The sequence below is a fragment of the Notechis scutatus genome, chromosome 12 (assembly GCF_049901735.1).
Source record: "Notechis scutatus isolate UNSWTSFEM ecotype Mainland chromosome 12, rNotScu1.2, whole genome shotgun sequence".
Classification (NCBI taxonomy): Eukaryota; Metazoa; Chordata; class Lepidosauria; order Squamata; family Elapidae; genus Notechis; species Notechis scutatus.
Genome location: NC_142020.1, coordinates 4,223,028 through 4,241,913, shown reverse-complemented (window position 1 = coordinate 4,241,913; position 18,886 = coordinate 4,223,028). Strand labels below are relative to the sequence as shown.

The following is an 18,886-nucleotide window of genomic DNA, read 5'->3' as shown; positions in this document are numbered from 1 at the left end:
GGGCCCCTTTTGCAGCAATTACTGCCTCAATGTAGCGTGGCATGGAAGCTATCAGCCTGTGGCACTGCTGAGGTGTTATGGAAGACCAGGATGCTTCAATAGCGGCCTTCAGCTCTTCTGCATTGTTTGGTCTCATGTCTCTCATCTTTCTCTTGGCAATGCCCCATAGATTCTCTATGGGGTTCAGGTCAGGCGAGTTTGCTGGCCAATCAAGCACAGTAATCCCACTGTCTTTGAACCAGGTTTTGGGGCTTTTGGCAGTGTGGGCAGGTGCCAAGTCCAGCTGGAAAATGAAGTCAGCATCCCCATAAAGCTCGTCTGCGGAAGGAAGCATGAAGTGCTCCAAAATCTCCTGGTAGACGGCTGCATTGACCCTGGACTTAATGAAGCACAGTGGACCAACACCAGCAGATGACATGGCTCCCCAAATCAACACAGACTGTGGAAACTTCACACTGGACTTCAAGCATCTTGCAGTGTGTGCCTCTCCATTCTTCCTCCAGACTCTGGGTCCTTGGTTTCCAAATGAGATGCAAAAGTTGCTCTCATCAGAAAAGAGGACTTTGGACCACTGAGCAACAGACCAGTTCTGTTTTTCTTTAGCCCAGGTAAGATGCTTCTGACATTGTTTGTTGTTCAGGAGCGGCTTGACAAGAGGAACACAACATTTGAAGCTCATGTCCAGGATCCGTCTGTGTGTGGTGGCTCTTGATGCACTGACTGCAGCCTCAGTCCACTCCTTGTGAAAGCTCCCAACACTTTTGAATGGCCTTTTCGTGGCAATCCTCTCCAGGCTGCGGTCATCCCTGCTGCTTGTGCACCTTTTTCTTCCACACTTTTCCCTTCCACATAACTTTCTATTAATGTGCTTTGATACAGCACTTTGGGAATATCCAACTTCTTTTGCAATTACCTTTTGAGGCTTTCCCTCCTTATGGAGGGTGTCAATGATGGTTTTCTGCATAACTGTCAGGTCAGCAGTCTTTCCCATGATTGTGATTCCTACTGAACCAGACTGAGAGACGATTTAAAGGCTCAGAAACCCTTTGCAGGTGTTATGGCTTAATTAGCTGATTAGAGTGGGACACTTTGAGCCTAGAATATTGAACCTTTTCACAATATTCTAATTTTCTGAGGTTGTGGATTTGGGGTTTTCATGAGCTGTAAGCCATAATCATCTCAATTATGACACATCACAGCTTGACCTATCTTGCTTTGCATGTAATGAGTCTATCTCATATATTAGTTTCACCTTTTAAGTTGCATTACTGAAATAAATGAACTTTTGCACGATATTCTAATTTTTCGAGTTTCACCTGTATATAAGACAATGCAATGGAAACTACATGTAAATTTTTGACCACAGAGCTGGACTCACTTACGAATCTCACTCTTGTTCAAGAAGGAGCTCTGAAGTTAAGGGAATAGCCAGCTCTACAGAACAGATGGGAGGCAATTAGCTAAGGTTGTTAATGAAGCATTAGCAGGTCGCCTTTAACAGTAATTAGCTGTAAAAAAAATTTCTTTCTGCAATAGGAGCAAGAATAAATGCTCGATTGATCAGGAAAGCATAAAATTAAAATATTCAGGAAAACATCCCTACAGGGAAAAAGAAAAAGAAATGGAGCCAGAGAAAAGAGTGTAAACCAGTTCAAAACAGACTGATTGATTTTATAGGATAAAGCCCAGGATTTTTGAAGGGAGGGGTCTTTGCTGTAAGAAAACTTTCATGCTGGTTAGGAAATTTTTTAACTGAAATTCAGCTAAATGGCAGATCTGCCATTAAATCAATTTGGTTCGCTTTGAGGGCAGCCTTGGGGTAGAATGACAAGAACCAGAGGTGCCATCCAGAGACAACGGTTGAATGATCCAAGCACAGAAGCCTGGAAATGGAATGCAAATGCCCACCAAAGAGGCACCCAAAGGTGGAACTGTTACCAAAACACCTAATTTGAACCTTTATTGGACACCACCAAGATGATCCGGGGGGCGGGGGGGGTCTGGGAGAAAGGAAAAATTATTGGAATTACCCAGGAAATCCTCAGATCCGGCTTCGCTACCTTTCAGTAAAAGTATACCTTTCACTACAAATGGAGTTGAGGGTCTTTCTTTCCTGAAGGTCCAAGCTGAGACAGGTCTTAAAGCTGGGATATTTGTGAAACACTGCCCTAGATACTTGTGATGGTTGATAGGCCATCAAGTTCATATTCAGAAGAAAAGATTATTGCCATGGCATTTGCTGTCTGTGCCGATAATCTCTCACCTTCATGCATTACCAATCACTTCCGAACTCTTGATTTCTCATCAAGGAAATGGGTGGTAAAATCTCACTGATTTTTAGCCCCTTGTGGCTTGGGTTGGTGTTGGAGAGAACACGCATTTGAGCCAGGCATTCCATCCATCCTTAGCCATAACCCAGTGTTACATTCCATTGCTAAGGCCACTGCTGCCTCTATTCCTTGTCATTGCACTCTCCTGATTTCCCCCCCCTCCCATGGAAACAGATGGCTATGTTGAAAAAAAAAAAGCACCTAGATCCTTGGTTGCATCAACAGAACAATAAAATCAAGATCATGTGAGGTATTAGTACCACTTTATAAAAACTTAGTAAGACCCACATCTGGAATACCGCATCTAGTTATGGTCACAAATATAATAAAAGATGTTGAGACTCTGGAAAGAGTGCAGAGAAGAGCAACTAAGTTGATTAAAGGCCTAGAGACCACATGAAGAATAGTTGCAGGAATTGGGTATGTCTAGTTTAATGAAAAGAAGGACTAGGGGAGACATGAATAGAATAGAATAGAATAGAATAGAATAGAATAGAATAGAATAGAATAGAATAGAATAGAATAGAATAGAATAGAATAGAATTCTTTTTTATTAGCCAAGTGTGGTTGGACACACAAGGAATTTGTCTTGGTGCAAATGCTCTCAGTGCACATAAAAGAAAAGATACATTCGTCAAGAGTCAAGAATCATCAGGTACATCACTTAATGATAGTCATAGGGTACGATAAGAATAGAATAGAATAGAATAGAATAGAATAGAATAGAATAGAATAGAATAGAATAGAATAGAATAGAATAGAATAGAATAGAATTCTTTTTTATTGGCCAAGTGTGGTTGGACATACAAGGAATTTGTCTTGGTGCAAATGCTCTCAGTGCACATAAAAGAAAAGATACATTCATCAAGAGTCAATGATAGCAGTCTTCCAGTATTTGAGGGACTGCCCCAAAGAAGAGGGAGTCAAGCTATTCTCCAAAGCACCAGAAGGCAAGACAAGAAACAAGGGACAGCAACTAATCAAGGAGAGAAGCAACCTAGAACCAAGGAGAAATTTCCTAACACTGAGAATGATTAACCAGTGGAGTGACTTGCCTCCAGAAATCATGGGCGTTCCATCACTGGAGGTTTTTAAGGAGAGGCTGGGAAATTGCCCCCATTTTATGACCTTTCTTGCCGCAGCTGTTAACTGAATCACTGCAGTTGATAAGTGAGTAACCCAGTTGTGAAGTGAATCTGGCTTCCCTGTTGATGTTGCTTGTCAGAAGGGGATCACATGACTTTGGGTCATAAATATGAATTGGTTGCCAAGCTTCTGAATCTTGGTCACATGAGCATGGGGAGCAGTAGTTGGATTCAAAATTTTTTACTACCAGTTCTGTGGGCGTGGCTTGGTGGGCGTGGTATGGCTTGGTGGGCATGGCAGGGGAAGGTTACTGCAAAATCCCCTTTCCCTCCCCACCCCACTAACCTGCTTTCCAGCTCCATTCTCCTGTGCAGGGCAACCAAAGAAGACCCAGCCAAACAGCTGGGACTCAGGAGGCGGAGAATAGGAGGGGGCAGGCCCAGTAAGAGGTTGCATTTCCCGGTTCTTTGAACAACTCAAAATTTCCGCTACCGGTTCTCCAGAACTGCTCAGAACCGGCTGAAAACCACCTCTGCATGGGGAGGCTGCAAAAGCCATAACTGTGAAACACGGTCGTAAGTCACCCTTTTTTCAGTGCCGTTCTCAGTTTGAATGGCCACCAAATGAACTGTTGTAAGTCAAGGACTACCTGTAGAAGATGAGATTCAATGGAAGTTCCAGCCTGAATTAAAGAGCTTTCCCCAAAACCAACGCGATACCTTTATTCCGCGAAGGGAATGATAGGGAATCACAAGGAATCTCGTCATGGATTTAATGGTGCATCTGAAGGAGGCAGTTGGGTTTTCTTTTCCAGCTCAGTACTTTTCCTTCTACATTCGTTTAAGATGGTACCATGTGATAATGGTTAAGTGGAGTAACTTCACATATTTCAATTTGACAAGGTTTGGAAAGAATTTGCAGACATGTGGCTATCATTACCTTGTTTCCCTCAAGGCATTGGGCATTTGTTATTCCATTTTCTTTTGGGGGGCGGGCAATATGGCACGAGTTTATTCTGTGTCAGAGGATTACACATCAATTCAAACCAGCAGACCTACGGTTGAATTGGATAGGTTTTTTTATTTTAAAAAAGCTCTTTCTCCTATCTCAAAACCTGATTTGAATTCTTCAGATGTAAGAGCGGAGGAAGACCTAGTTCCAAAAAATGACCCCTTTTTTTCCTTTTCTATCTCTAAGAAAATAGAGGTGAAACTCGAAAAATTAGAATATCGTGAAAAAGTTCATTTATTTCAGTAATGCAACTTAAAAGGTGAAACTAATATATGAGATAGACTCATTACATGCAAAGCAAGATAGTTCAAGCCGTGATTTGTCATAATTGTGATGATTATGGCTTACAGCTCATGAAAACCCCAAATCCACAATGTCAGAAAATTAGAATATTACATGCAATCAATAAAACAAGGATTGTACATAGAACAATATGGGACCTCTGAAAAGTATAAGTATGCATATCTACTCAGTACTTGGTTTGGGCCCCTTTTGCAGCAATTACTGCCTCAATGCGGCGTGGCATGGAAGCTATCAGCCTGTGGCACTGCTGAGGTGTTATGGGAGACCAGGATGCTTCAATAGCGGCCTTCAGTTCTTCTGCATTATGTGGTCTCATGTCTCTCATCTTTCTCTTGGCAATGCCCCATAGATTCTCTATGGGGTTCAGGTCACGCGAGTTTGCTGGCCAATCAAGCACAGTAATCCCACAGTCATTGAACCAGGTTTTGGTGCTTTTGGCAGTGTGGACAGGTGCCAAGTCTAGCTGGAAAATGAAGTCAGCATCCCCATAAAGCTTGTCTGTGGAAGGAAGCATGAAGTGCTTAAAACCTCCTGGTAGACGGTTGCGTTGACCCTGGACTTAATGAAGCACAGTAGACCAACACCAGCAGATGACATGGCTCCCCAAATCAACACAGACAGTGGAAACTTCACACTGGACTTCAAGCATCTTGCAGTGTGTGCCTCTCCATTCTTCCTCCAGACTCTGGGTCCTTGGTTTCCAAATGAGATGCAAAAGTTGCTCTCATCAGAAAAGAGGACTTCGGACCACTGAGCAACAGACCAGTTCTGCTTTTCTTTAGCCCAGGTAAGATGCTTCTGATGTTGTTTGTTGTTCAGGAGTGGCTTGACAAGAGGAATACGACATTTGAAGCCCATGTCCAGGATCCGTCTGTGTGTGGTGGCTCTTGATGCACTGACTCCAGCCTCTGTCCACTCCTTGTGAAAGTCCCCAACACTTTTGAATGGCCTTTTCCTGACAATCCTCTCCAGGCTGTGGTCATCCCTGCTGCTTGTGCACCTTCTTCTTCCACACTTTTCCCTTCCACATAACTTTCTATTAATGTGCTTTGATACAGCACTTTGGGAACATCCAAGTTCTTTTGCAATTACCTTTTGAGGCTTTCCCTCCTTATGGAGGGTGTCAATGATGATTTTCTGCATAACTGTCAGGTCAGCAGTCTTTCTCATGATTGTGATTCCTACTGAACCAGACTGAAAGACCATTTAAAGGCTCAGGAATTAGAGTGGGACACTTTGAGCCTAGAAGATTGAACCTGTTCACAATATTCTAATTTTCTGAGATTGTGGATTTGGGGTTTTCATGAGCTGTAAACCATAATAATCTCAATTATGACATGTCACGGCTTGAACTATCTTGCTTTGCATGTAATGAGTCTATCTCATATATTAGTTTCACCTTTTAAGTTGCATTACTGAAATAAATGAACTTTTGCACGATATACTAATTTTTTGAGTTTCACCTGTATAAATTTCTTTATGCTATTAGCCTTAGTAAGGCCATACTTGGAATACTGCATCCAGTTTGGGTCACCGCAATATAAAAAAGATGTTGAGATTCTGGAAAGAATGCATAGAAGATCAACAAAGATGATTAGGGGACTAATCCTAATCATATGAAGAACGTACGAAGAACGGTTGTAGGAATTGGGTATGTCTAGTCTAGTAAAAAGAAGGACTAGGGGAGACATGATGGCACCATTTCAATATTTGAGGGGATGCCACAAAGAAGAGGGAGTCAACCGATTTTTGAAAGCACCAGAAGGCAAGGCAAGAAACAATGGATGGAAACTAATCAAGGAGAGAAACAACCTAGAAATAAGGAGAAATTCCCTGACAGTTAGAACAATTAATCAGTTGAACAACTTGCCTCCAGAAGTTGTGAATGCTCCAACACTGGAAGTTTTTAAAAAGGTGATGGATAACAATTAGTCTGAAGTGGTGTAGGGTTTCCTGCCTAGGCAGGGGGTTGGACTAGAAGACCTCCAAAGTCCCTTCCAACTCTGTTATTCTATTCTATTCTGTTCTGTTCTGTTCTATTCTTCATTCTAATATTCTATTCTATTCTATTGTTAGGAATAACATGGTTACCTAACGTAGTTTTGGCAAAATAATATATATAAACTATGATAGTGAGTTTAAGTGTGTGTCACTTTAACTCCAAAGCATGTAATTTTGGGTGCAGTTGTAAAATCGCCATAAGAGGGAGCAAGAGAACTTGATTGATTGCTGGCTTACTGGATTGCTTGCTGACGATGATGGATTGATGGTGTGATAACTGCGTGTTCTCTGCTGTTGCTGAAGGAAGAAAAAGAGTTTTGACTTCTTCATATCTCTACTGCGAAGAGATATATTACTGGACTGATATCTGTAAGTTTACTGACCTCTTTTTCGACACTGGACTTTGCAACTGATTAATTCCCGGACGGACTGAACTAGTGTATGATATATGGACTGTTTGACTATGCTAAAAACTATTACTGGAATAAACTATTTAACTAGCACATTGTATCTGTTTTACTGAGTGTAAGCTACAAAAACGTTCATCTCACATATTTGCCTGCCTGCCTGCCTGCCGTGCAGGTTCTGCTAGGGTGTATATCCCTAACACTATTCTATTCTATTCTACTCTACTCTACTCTACTCTACTCTACTCTACTCTACTCTACTCTATTCTATTCTACTCTACTCTATTCTATTCTATTCCTAACAGTGAGAACAATAAACCAGTGGAACAGCTTGAGTTCAGAAGTTGTGGGTGCTCCATCAGTGGAGGTTTTTAAGAGGCTGGACAGGCACTTGTCTGGAATGGTATAAGATCTCCTGCTTGAGGAGCGAGCTGGACTAGAAGACCTCCAGGGTCCCTCCCATCTCTGTTATTCTATGTTATTTCAAGACCAGCTCTTCATTTTGGAATGTTGGGTGGCCCATCGATCAAACAAAATAAAATCTTTTCACTTCTTACTTAATGTCTTGGTGGTTGCAGTGAATTTACTCAGGGAATCCATCTCCCTTCAGAGAGGCCAAACATTCTTATCAGTGAAGCCAACTCTCTCCCAGGCAAGTTAATCTCAGCTGACAGCCAATCCTGCCCCCTGTCCAAATGCTTGACAGGGTCACATGACAAGAAAGCCAGGGAGATGGAATCGGAGGCGGATGAGTGACAAGGTCACATGATCACTCGCTGACCCTTCCAGGAAAGGGTGGCTGTAACTGACACTCCAGTTCCTCGATGTTGAAATGGTGAGAATCCCAGCAGAAAACTCCAGGAGCATCGGGGAGAGAGGACAGCGATGTTGGCATGGATGCTAATGAATTCCTGCAGCGTTGTGTATTTCTTGACCAACTTATTCCCTTTCAAAGGGAGATGTAGCAAGCAACGGCCAAAGGTTTGCTCCCGATTGCCCACAAATCTGATGGAAAGTTGGCCTTTTCTGGCCTCCCTAACATGACTTACTCCTGAAAGCCCCCAGCGGTACCCAAAATTTTTATTTGAATGCCGAAGTTTTTGCTCTGGAAGAACAGTTGCAGGAATAGTATGGCTAGTATTTGAGGGGCTGAAACAAAGAAGAGGGGTCCATCTATTTTCCACAGCACCAGAAGGCAAGACAAGAAACAATAGATCAGTGGTGGGATTCAAAAGATTTTACTACCAGTTCTATGGGCATGGCTTGGTGGGTGTGGCAGGGGAAAGTTACTGCAAAATCTCCTCCCCTTCCCTCCCCACCCCACTGACCTGCTTTCCAGCTCCGTTCTCCTGTGCAGGGCAACCAAAGGAGACCCAGCCGATCAGCTGGGACTTGGGAGGCAGAGAATAGATGAGGGCGGGGCCAGTCAGAGGTGGGATTGGCCGGTTCTCCGAACTACTCAAAATTTCCACTACCGGTTTTCCAGAACTGGTCAGAACCAGCTAAATACCACTTCTGAGTTGGATGGAAACTAATCAAGGAGAGGAGCAACTTGGAATTAAGGAGAAACGTTTTAACAGTGAGAATTAACCATGGCATAGCTTGCCTTCAGAAATCATCGGTACCTCATTACTGGAGGTTTTAGAATTGATTGGATAGCTCCCTGTCTGAAATAGTGTTGGGCTTCCTGCTTGATCAGGGGGTTGGACTAGAAGACCTCCAAGGTCCCTTCCGGCTCTATACTGTTTGATTGATTTGAGCTGATTCGGCCTTCCTTCTCCTCTTTCTCCCCTCTCCTCCGCCTACGAAGGGCTGTTTTTAATTGTCTTCCTCGAATGAAGTAGTAGACGCTTCACCTGGTCAACCCCACAAGTGGCGGCCGCTCAATGCCATGAATGCAAATCCTTGACCCCTGGAGCTGCAGGGCAGCAATTAGTTTAAACAGGGGGTTCATGTAGTACTTCAAAAGTCTTAATCTGGGCGGTCAGCTGGCCTCCCTCCCCCTCTCCCCTCCTGCCCTTCCCAGCCTCTGCCTGGACCACAGAATGCCCTCAATGAGGCCTGCCTGCCACGGCTTCCTTCCAGACCTTTGGGGGTGATGTCAAAAGCTCTGAAAGCCCCACTCCATCCGGCATTGTGCGGCTTTGGAGATTCAAGCCTGCTTTTGTCAAAGCTGGGGGTGGGGGGGATGGAGAAGGCGGGACCCCTGTTTTCATAAGGGGGAGACAGAAACCAGCTTTCCATGGGGCTTCTTTGCATCTCAATGGCCCTCAGCCCCTCAGTGCAGGCATTCAGATGACAAACAAGGATCGCTATCGGGGGGCTTTTAGGCGTCTTGAAAGAATAATGTGGAGAATAATTTGGTCGAATGTCAGGCTGGAAACAAAACCTAAACAAGACGGGGACAGTCTATCATGGGAGGCTGCCAGGAAAAGCCACAATGGAGGCTCCCCGCTCCCCAAGACCTCTGATACCCGAGCCCCCCTGGGTGGGTGGGGGGCGATCTAGGATGTCACTTCCATTGGCACAATGGCAACTCTCTCTCTCTCTCTCTGTCTGTGAAAGAGAGAGGGAGAACAGGAGTTACAAGGATCAGGTTGATTCACTGGTTTAAAGAGATGCTTGGGTTGCAATTTGGTTTCCCAGCACAGAATAGAATGAATGAGCTGGAAGGGACCTTGGAGGTCTTCTAGTCCAGCCCCCTGATCAAGCAGAAGAACCTATATCATTTCAGACAAGTGACTGTCTAGTCTCTTCTTAAAAACCTCCAGTAATGGGGCATCCACAACTTCTGAAGGCAAAGCTGTTCCACTGGTTGATTGTCCTCCCTGTTAGGAAGTTTCTCCTTAATTCCAGGTTGCTTCTGTCCTTAATTAGTTTCCATCCATCGTTTCTTGTCCTGCCCTTCTGGTGCTTTGGAGAATAATTTGATCCCCTCTTCCTTGTGGCAGCCCCTCAAATATCGGAATACTGCTATCCTGTCACCCCTAATTCTTCTTTTCTTTAGACTGCCAAACCCAAAACCTGCAGCCGTTCTTCATATGGTTTAGTCTCCAGGCCTTTGATCCTCTTAGTTGCTCTTCTCTGAACTTTTTTCCAAAGCCTCAACATCTTTTTTTGTAATGTGGTGACCAAAACTGGATGCAGTATTCCAGGAGTGGCCTTACTAGGGCTTTATAAAGCAGTACTAATACATCACATGATCTTGATTCTATGACTCTGTTTATACAACCCAGGATTGTATTCGCTTGTTGGGCTGCCCTACACTCCAGTTTAAGATATGGGTGTAAAAGTAAGCACCATAGGGTGAGGTCAGTGGTGTGTTTCAAATATTTTTGCCACTGGTTTGGTGGGCGTGGCTTGGTGGGCGCGCTTTGCATGCGCATGCGTACCAAATGCGCACTTTGCACAGGCACAGAGGTTTTTTGAATCACTTCCTGCAATTCTGCCCTCTCCCTGATGATTGTAGAGTGTCTGGGAGAACTGGTTCCGTCTCTGCTGCTCATCGGCGCTACCGGCTCAGTAGAACTGGGCCGAACTGGTAGAATACCACTACTGGGTGAGGTCCATGATCAGTGGAAGTACTGGTCATCATCGACTTACAACAATTCATTTAGTGACCATTCAAAGTTACAGTACCATTGAAAAAAAATGACTTATGACCATTTTTCACCCTTACTGACCCTTGTAGTATCCCCATGGTGATGTGATCAAACACTCAACACCGGGCTCATATTTATGATAGTCGCAACGTCACATGATCTCCTTTTGTGACCTTCATATAACCAAAGTCAATGGGGAAGACTGATGAATTTAACGACCATCATGCTAACTTAACCACTGCAGGGATTCATTGAACAAACAACTACGGCACGAAAGGTTGTAAAATGGGATAAAATTCACTGAACCAATGTTTCACTCAGCAACACACATTTTGAGCTCAATTGTGGTCATATGTCGAGGAGTACCTGCCATACTACAGCCCTTCCTTTTGCCAGGAGCTGGAAAAATACGTCTTGTGCTGCTTGGCTTGAAATTCAAAGACAATGCTTTTTGTGGGTGTGTGAAAGCGATTGTGTCTGCCACGCTGGAGAGACCGCAAACAGGTTTTAGTATCACACATCTGTTCACTTCATGTCCATCAGCCAACAAATTAACAAGCCCTCTTAAAAGAGCACATGGACGTGTTCATCCATTGTGGCACATTTTAAGATCTCCAAATCATCACTTGTACAAAAATTGCAGCCCATGAAGATGCGAAGAAAGCAAAATCTGATAAATTTCACTCCACCTTTTTTCTATTTCTTTTTAATCTGCTCATCTTCCTCTTATCAGCATGTATAAAAGGGAGAATTGCTATTGTTTTTGCTTTGCAAATCCGGGCGGCACACCCCTGTGGAAGTATGAACAAGAAAAACTAGTCAAAAACATTTGGAGAGTGGAACAGAGGCACTTCTGTTATTTTCCTTTTTTTAAATTAGCTACGGCCAAGAGTTCCTACAGCAGGGGTCCCCAAACTTGGCAACTTTAAGACTTGTGGACTTCAACTCCCAGAATTCTCCCAGTCCACAAGTCTTAATGTTGCCAAGTTTGAAGACCTCTGTCCTACAGGAACCCTTGTTGAAGTTCTACCCAATCTTTGGCTCAGCCTTTACCAGAATGAACCCCAAAAAATAACAATGGAATCTTTGCCTCTTCTCAAAAATGTTTATCACGTTGGCTGCTGCCTATTGAGTCAGATGGATGCATTAATGCTTGGTGCTTTGTTTGTGCCCAATGGTCACACACTGTGGGTGGGAAAACCTGGATGGTCCCATGCAGAAATGGCACATCTTGCAAGTAATTTATGTTGACTGCAAGATCATGCAACATCTAAGTAAGAAACATCCAAGTGGCATGTAAAGGTGAAGGTAAAGGTTCCCCTTGCACATACATGCTAGTCGTTTCTGGCTCATCTCCATTACAAAGCCGAAGGGCCAGCCGAAGACGTCTCTGTGGTCATGTAGCCGGCATGACTGAACACCAAAGGCGCATGGAACGCTTTTACCTTCCCAGCAAAGTGGTCCCTATTTTCTACTTGCATTTTTTACATGCTTTCGAACTGCTAGGTTGGCAGAAGCTGGGATAAGGAACGGGAGCTCACTCTGTGATGCAGCACTAAGGATTTGAACCGCCGAACTGCTGGCCTTTCTGATCGACAAGCTTAGCATCTTAGCCACTGAGCCACCTCTAAGTGACACGGAGAAGGCAGTTTTATGTATTTTCAGATCACATGTGTTCTAAGAAGAAATGAAAACTCGGGGCCTGCACAATTATCACATTTTGTATAACTTATACTTGGTTCAGTCCACAGGGATGGATAAGATTTTTTTGAAAGTCCTCGTCGTGTATCTCAAAGGTGCTTTTTCAAAAGGCTGTTTCTTCCTCGAGGAAAAAGAAGAGAACATTTCAGTGTCTGCGGAGATTCTCAGACATCCAGTTGTCTCAAAAGTACAGTCTAGTTGCCTTCTGAAAAAAGCACTTTGGAGACAACAAAACGTTTTGTTTCCATGTAAGAAACTTCATTAGTTGTGACGAAGTTCCTTGGAAGAGAAACAAAATTCTTCTTCTTTCTTAAAGAAAGTTCTTCTTTCTTAAAGAAAAAACAGTCCAGTTGGTTAAGTATCTTTGGAACAGCTGTGACCTGGAGAACTAAGATTCTCCACAGACCTGTAATGTATCTTCCCATAACTCTCAGGGGGTGGGAAATGATCCCTCGATTTTCAAGTAGCATGCAAGTAACAGTTGTACATTTAAGCACATCTTCTTGGGTCACAATGTCTTGAAAATTGAATTTTAAATTTTAAAAAAGCGGAAATTCTCAGGGGCTGAATGCGCCGATGAAACGCTGTACCACAGGCTGTGCTTTTTCTGTACAAAATATGCTCTCGGTTTTCCTTCGACCATGTTAGTCATACGGCAGTGATTAATCCTTTCTATGCAGCCTAGACATTGGGAAAGTGGAAGCATCTTATTCGATCAGGAGTCTTCAATGTGCAGATTGTGAACAGGTAGTTGGGCTTTCTCACACTGCACGCAAACATGTGCTGGGTATGCATTGTGTGTCATGCAATTGAAATGTTGTGCATTAGCATAGTGGTCTTGGTTCTTGATCAACCAGAACATTTTGGGACACACCAAGAAGTTCTCATTAAATGGTTAGCACAACGACAGCTTTCCCAAAATGCATGTAGACTTCAAGCGCATTGACTCAATTCAATAAATTCTACATTCATGATACCTTATCACCACCCATCATTCATGCCGGTTATTTGATTCGGAGTGAAACCGTAACCTGGCTTCTTTACATCATCCACATGAAATACAGCTAGTCCTCGACTTACGACAGTTCGCTTAGTGACTGTTTAAAGTTACGACGGTATTGAAAAAGTGACTTTTGAGAGTTTTTCACCTTTAAGACTGTTGCGGCATCCCCGTGGTCACCTGATCAAAATTGAGATGCTGACTCACATTTACGACAGTTGCAGTGTCCCAGGATCACCTGATCCCCTTCTGCGACCTTCTGGCAAGCAAAGTCAATGGGAAAGCCAGATTCATTTAACAACCGTGTTACTCATTTAAGAACATGCAGTGGCTCACTTAACAGCTGTGGCAAGAAAGGCCGCAAAATGTGGCAAATTCATTTAAATGTCTCACTTAGCAACCTAAATTTTGGGTTCAATCAGTGGTGAGCTGCTACCGGTTTGCAACGGTTCGAGCGAACTGGTACGAATGACGATCAGTTGGCCCCGCCCACCCTCCCCTGGGCTGTTCTGTCCTACATTTCCTTCTTTTGCAGCTCAGCTAATTTGCATGGCAAAGTGGATTACCGCACCTCAGCTGTTCTCCTTACCAGGGAAGGCTAGAAGGTGAGCGGGAGAGGTTCAAATGGCTGTTTATTGAATGCTGCATGCGCTCACGAAGCGCACGCTCACAGAACCGGTTGTTAAACCGGTTGCAAGCCCACCAGTGGGCTCAATTATGGTTGTAAGTCGAGGACTACCTGTACAATCAATCCCATATGCAAGAGCAAAACTGACTGGATGACACCAAGGACATTTCTGACCCAGGCAAACCCACTGTCATGGCTCCAACAAATCCACCCCCATTCAAATCATAAGTTTCTAGCTGCATCTCTCAGGGTAAAAAATAAGGAATTCATTAGGAGTGGCTATGTTGGCGTTAGCTGGGTGCAGCCAACACTAAAATACATCATTCATTTCCCCCTAGACTCTGGTTTTCCCCCCACCCCCTGGAGGTATATTCTCCAATGGGACACATCCATAGCCAAGAGTCATCAATCATGCTCTCCAGTAATATTCTTGCACGCGGACAGTTTTGGGCTGCCAAGGCGATTATCTGAAGCATTTAAGGAATGCACTGCTTTCCCCCACTCCCTTTCCGCTGGCAACTAAAAGGACCAAAGGAGTATTTTTTTAGTTGACACCCTCTTTGACTTATTTTCTCTCACCCAACACGAATTCAGAAATCTTATCCATTTTGGCCAGATTTATTTAGCAGGGATATTTCAACCGATCTATGTTTCCTGTCCTTCGCTCTCGTCTTGCGGATGTCAGCTGGGCGAGGCTTAATGTCTTTCTCTCCACTACACCGTAAGCATAACAATTCTCTCTTATTGGAAGGAAATTATATAAATTAGTAAGGGTCAGACTCAGAAAATGTTCCTCGGATGTTGCATTTCAGATGCCACCTTTGCCCAACAGGCTTTTGGGAGAAGTTAAGTACTTCACGGGAGCTTAGAGAAGGCCTTCTGTTTGCTCCCACGGCACTCCCTCTTGCCTCCTTGGTTCAATCCCACCCAAAATCCTGCCCTGTCATTTGATAGAACTTCAAGTTGAAGGGCCTGTAAAATTCCTGCAGGCGTTGGACAATCTGCAGGTCAATTTTGGGGTGTGGCCGTCCTTTGGACTTCCCCAAACACCGGGGCCTGCTGCTCCCTTCCGGTTTCTTCAAGCAAGGGAAACCCTTGGTTTCATTGAAGTAGAAGTGCTTGTCCGTCACCACGCGTTTGAGGCCCAGGAAGTCCTGAACGCGGCCCATTTCCCCAGCTGGGTCGCTCACCAACCTCTCTCCGCTGACGAAGAGAAATTTGGAGAGAGGGAAGTAACGCAACCAGTGGTCCAGATGTTTCACGTAAAGACCAATCCTCACCGCGCTCCAGGTGATATCAATAAGACCCATGCTCAGGTTCTTGAAGGCCAGGTTTTGGAAGCTGGGGATGGTGGGATTCTTGGAAAGGGTCTGAGTGTAGTCCGAAATGGCCCTGGTCACGGGGTTGCGAACCACCACGATCAACTTGGTGTCTCTGGACATATTGTAAATGCGCTGAGGGGCTTCCTTGGTCACAAAATAACTTGGCGTTTTCTCCATGGTGATTTGTCCCTCCAGGGTCCTTGGCATCAGGTTTCTGTAGGGATGAAAACCAGACAGTTTCCTTCAAACAAACATGTTCCATTGGTTTATCGTGTTTCAGAACATGATAACTGCAGGAGCATTGAATTTTATAAGAAAACTAAGCACACCTTTGGAACTGGGAGCTCCAAATAAATCCTTCCCATTTAAGCAAGGTTTTTAGGGCAAACTAACTTTCTTTCTTTCTTTCTTTCTTTCTTTCTTTCTTTCTTTCTTTCTTTCTTTCTTTCTTTCTTTCTTTCTTTCTTTCTTTCTTTCTTTCTTTCTTTCTTTCTTTCTCTCTCTCTCTCTCTCTCTCCCCCTCTCTTTCTATCCTTTCATAAACATTTTTGAATACAGCATTTTGTCTAAGTATACTGTTTACAAGAAAGAAAAACCATAGCTAATACTATAAAATATATTTTCCCATTTACTAATAATAGTACTAATCAGAAGTGGTATTCAGCCAGTTCTGACAGGTTCTGGAGAACCAGTAATGGAAATTTTGAGTAGTTCAGAGAACCGGCCAATCCCACCTCTGATTGGCCCCACCAACCCCATCTCTTCTCTGCCTCCCATCGAGTCCCAGCTGATCGGCTGGGTCTCCTTTGGTTGCCCTGCACAGGAGAATGGAGCTGGAAAGCAGGTTAGTGGGCTGGGGAGGGAACGGGGATTTTACAGTATCCTTCCCCTGGCATGCCTACCAAGCCACGCCCACCAAGCCTCTCCACGCCTACCAAGCCACACCCACAGAACCGTTAGTCAAAATTTTTGAATCCCACCATTGCCAAGTATACTGTTTACAAGAAACAAAAACCATAGCTAATGCTATAAAATATATTTACTATTAATAATAGTACTAATGATACAATAACACATAAAGTCATTTTTTCTTTATGTTTAACTCATTCATATTTTGAGTGCTTATAGCGATTATAGTTATACACCACCTCTGTTTTTAAATAAAAGCATTCATCATTTTTCTTCCTCTAACTTCTACCCCTCGCCTCTAACCACTCATAGAATCTATTCCATATCAAGTGGTATTGTTCCAGTTGTAGTTTTCTTAAAAGAATTTGGAATTTGAAACTTTTCATTTATTTTCATTTTGAGAAATCTCATCGAAGCCTTGCTTAAATGATGCTAATTGATACTACCTAGGCAGGGTCCCTCCCATTCTAACTTGCCGTCAGAATGGTACCATCTCTGATGGGATAGACAATTTACTTAATTTTGACCAAAATATGCATTTAGTGAAAGCTTTAAAAATAACAACTGGAAATACAACCAACTTTAATAATTGCTGCTAGTTTGATTTTACTGTCTGTTTTTCTAAGGACATAAAACAATGGTGCAAAAAAACAATAACCCCTAACTAATTTATTGTTAAGGTTTATTATGGCCAAATACTGGATATGGAAATCCATCTTTATTGGGATCAATGTTATTTAAAAATGTAGAAAGTGGATGTAGAAATGTATTTAAATATGTAGAAACAGAAAATTTATCCCAGCAGCAAAGAACCTTGAAGAATCTTTTAACTAAACATAGCTTTATTAACATTTGGTTTGTATTTTAAATACTTCAGCCAAGTAATTATTAAAAGATTTCTTCCTTTAAAAGTATCTGTACTTTTCTGTACTAAGAGTGATATGATAGCAGTCGTCCGATATCTCAGGGGCTGCCACAAAGAAGAGAGGGACAACGTATTTTCCAAAGCACCTGAAGCAGGACAAGAAGCAATGGATGGAAATTAATCTTAGAAGATTAAAAAGCTCATGATATATTTAATCTTTTTCCTATATTTCCCTTTCATTATTCTCAACAAGAACAATTCTGGTTTAAACTCTAGGTTGCTCCTCTCCTTGATTAGTTTCCATCCGTTGTTTTTTTGTCTTGCCTTATTCAATTCAAGATAGTGGTCTTCAACTGAATAATTGAATTCGATTGAATATTATTCAATTATTATTCAATTGAATAATTCTTCTTCTTTACAATTATTCAATTGAGTTCAATTATCCAAGTCAAGGCAGTGTCCTGCTTCTACTGCAACCCCATCCCACAGAAGGAACTAAACGCCACAAACAAGCCATGACTTCACAACACATCAGCCAGCAGTTGTTGCAGCAGAACAGTTGCTCAGAAAGGCAGAAATAACAAGCAGAGTAGGCAGCTCATTTTCTGGTATGACTAAAGTCAGAATTATCTTGAACGGATATTTTTTAAGCTGCATCCCCTTCAGCTAATATCTGTTGATGATCCCATTCTCCATACATGCTTAAATTATTGGGAAAAAAAATTAGGTTTCACTTTTGTCTCTCCCTTCTTCCCATCATGCTGTGCCCACAGGGTTCACATGTCAAACATTTGTGCACATATTTTCATTGGTCACAGGGCATTTCCAAGTGGGCAAGACAGCTGTGAACTCTTTCAGCAAGTTTTTATGGACAAATACAGTTCTCTCTCTCTCTCTCTCCTTCCTTTCCTTTCTCTATCTCTCTCCCTCCTCCCTCTCCCACCCTCCCTTTCTCTTTCTCTCTTTGTGCCTCCCTCTCTTTCTCCCTCCCTCCCTTACCCTTCATTTCCCTCTCCCTCTTCCCTCCCTCCCTCCCTTTCTCTCTCTTTATCTCTCCATCCTGCTCTCCCTCTCTTTCTCTCTCTCCCCTTCCCTCTTTCTCTCCCTCCCTTCCTCCTTTCTTTCTCTCCCCCTCCTCTCCCTCCTCCCTCTCTCTCTTTCCCTCCCTCTTTCCCTCTCTCTCTCCTCTCTTTCTCTCTCCCTCTCCCTCCCTCCCTTCTCTCTTCCTCCCTCCCTCTCTTTCTCTCCCCTCCCCCTCCCTCCCTCTCTCTGTGCATGTGCATGTTTTATAAAAAAGATATCGCAAGTAGTTTTGTGCCAATTAGGCTAATGGAAATTAGAGGTCAGAAATTAGGATGACTTTATGGAGTTAGATAAGACAAGCTTTATATGCACTTGAAATATGTAAGAAAAATGCTCTTGGTTTTAAAGAGGTTAGCTCTCCTCTCCCATCTTTCTTTTTAAAAAGATCTAAATTGCTTCATGCTCATTCTCAATCCACATTCCTCCCCCCAACAGGGATAAAAAAAAACCATCAAAGATAAAATTAAAACCAGAGCTGTTTGTCAACTTGCCTCTTATGCTGTAGTCCTGTAGTAACTTTTTAAAAGGATTTTCCTAAAGCAATGTTCTCTTTCCTGGTTTTTGAAAGGACATTTTCCAGAATTCCCAGAAAACATTCTTATAACTGTTTATATTTACACTTTTTATGACATCTTTTA

General features: G+C 43.0%; 1 protein-coding gene across 1 annotated transcript in view; it reads right to left on the bottom strand.

Annotated features, from left to right (window-relative positions):
* Positions 1-14,668: 14,668 nt before the first annotated feature.
* Positions 14,669-18,886, bottom strand: part of LOC113425668 (heparan sulfate glucosamine 3-O-sulfotransferase 6-like) — a 73,245-nt gene continuing 69,027 nt past the window's right edge. The window contains exon 2 of the mRNA XM_026687893.2: positions 14,669-15,605. Coding sequence (XP_026543678.2) covers positions 14,987-15,598 — 612 coding nt within the window. The 5' untranslated portion in view covers positions 15,599-15,605 and the 3' untranslated portion in view covers positions 14,669-14,986. The remainder of the gene's footprint in view (positions 15,606-18,886) is intronic.